This window comes from Erythrolamprus reginae, chromosome Z (genome assembly GCF_031021105.1).
Source record: "Erythrolamprus reginae isolate rEryReg1 chromosome Z, rEryReg1.hap1, whole genome shotgun sequence".
Classification (NCBI taxonomy): Eukaryota; Metazoa; Chordata; class Lepidosauria; order Squamata; family Dipsadidae; genus Erythrolamprus; species Erythrolamprus reginae.
Genome location: NC_091963.1, coordinates 144,537,184 through 144,539,149, shown reverse-complemented (window position 1 = coordinate 144,539,149; position 1,966 = coordinate 144,537,184). Strand labels below are relative to the sequence as shown.

Here is a 1,966-nt window from a genome sequence, read left to right as displayed (position 1 = left end):
TTTCAACTCACATTCCCTGGGTTCTTGCTGATGTTTTTACACATGCACGCACACACACATACACAGACACTTAAACAGCTCTTGTTTAAGATCTATATTTTCTATATCTACTATATACCTATTTTTTCTCTTTCTTGTATTGGAAGAAATGTCCATCTCGGTTCAGTTCCAAGTAGGGAGAAAAACGCTGGAAAAATGGAAGTTGCTTGGAAAGGTTGATCGATGAACAGGATCACATGGCTTGAGATCCTGGGCAAAAAGTGTGGGGGGGGCACAGATACTGAGAGTGCCTGGGTTTTATACCCTTTGTTGGGCTTTGAATTTGAGCTTGCGTTCTGATTGAATGTCAGACTCCCATAGGGTTAAGCAGGGTTATGGGAATGGAAATGGAATTGGAATAGAGTGGAGTGGAGTGGAGTAGGGTAGGGTAGGGAAGGAAGGAAGGAAGGAAGGGAAGGGAATAGAAAATGGAATGGAATTGGGAATAGAATAAGATAGGGTAGGGTAGGGTAGGGTAGGGTAATGTGGGGTGGGGTGGGGTAGGATAGGATAGGAGGGAGGGAGGAAGGGTCTTAAACCCAGGTGGTATTTATACTGCTTACTCTAAAATCTTTCTCAAAAAACTCCATCAGCCAATATTATAAAAAGGTACAGATTTCAAATGGCATTATTTCAAAACAAAATACATTTAAAATTTAGGTGGTTCCCACCATTGGTGCCTCCCTTTCAACTTCTTTGGATTGCAAACCAGCATTTACAATGTAGGGGAAGTCCATTTGCCCTCCAAATTACGAAGGTGGTTGTAATAGCTTCCTCAACGCTGCTTTCACTTCGTGATTTCTGATAGTGTAGATAAAAGGGTTCAGCACAGGAGCGATTACGGTGTTCAACATGGCGATGATCTTGTTAAGGTTGAATGAAGAATGTGCAGCAGAAGGCCTTAAATAGATGAAAAGGACAGCCCCATATAAGATGCTGAGGACAGTCAGATGAGAGGCACAAGTAGAGAAAGCTTTCCTCCCTCCGCTGTCCGAAGGGATGCGGAGAATAGTGGAAATGATGAAGACGTAAGAAATCACATTGAGGAGCAGAGAAGTCAAGATCACAGCTAGCGAAATCAGAAAGCCCAGGGCTTCAATAAGATCAGTACGACCCCCTGAGATTTTCAACATGGGTCCAATGTCACAATAAAAATGGTTGACAACGTTGGAATGGCAGAAAGGGAGTCTCACCACTAACACAGTCTGGAGAATGATGGTAAAGAAGCCCCCAAACCATGCAGCCAGGGCGAGCTGAAAGCAAAAACCTGTGGTCATGATGGTTGGGTATCTTAACGGTTGGCAGATGGCTAAATACCGGTCAAACGACATGACCGTAAGGATATAAAATTCAGTGATGCCTAAGAGAAAGTGGAAAAAAGATTGTGCCATGCAGCAGTAGAAGCAGATGGTGGTCTTGGGTGAAAGTAGATTGGCCAACATTTTGGGGACTAAAACAGTGGTATACCACATCTCGAGGAAAGAGAGGTTACTAAGGAAGAAGTACATTGGCTTCTGGAGTTGACGATCAACTCTTACGATTATAAAGATAAAACCATTGCCGGAGATTGACAAAATGTAGAGAAGGAGGATGACAATAAACAAAGTGATATTCATCTCAGAAATGTGCGGAAACCCAAGAAGGACAAATTCAGTTGCTCGGGTACAATTGCTCAGATCCATTCCCTGGGATCTCTGCAGCTGAATTTGAGAACAATGGCCAAGATGTTAGTTTTTGCAAAGATTTCAGAAATTCAACTCCAAAACATTGCAGCCCCCACCCCCCAAAAAGGTTGTTTCTTCCGATAGTCTCTATTTTGCATTTTCTTATTAGACAGAGGCCAACAGTCCAATAAAAGTACTTATTATATACTTATAATATATACTTATATTTATACTTATACATAGCTATATATAAGTCCTTTTAT

General features: G+C 41.8%; 1 protein-coding gene across 1 annotated transcript; it reads right to left on the bottom strand.

Moving 5' to 3' along the window:
* Positions 1 to 788: 788 nt before the first annotated feature.
* On the bottom strand, positions 789 to 1,739 carry LOC139153360 (olfactory receptor 6X1-like). The gene has a single exon (XM_070727165.1). It carries the CDS (start codon positions 1,719 to 1,721, stop codon positions 789 to 791), a length of 933 nt encoding a protein of 310 aa, XP_070583266.1. The 5' UTR covers positions 1,722 to 1,739.
* Between the last annotated feature and the right edge of the window lie 227 nt (positions 1,740 to 1,966).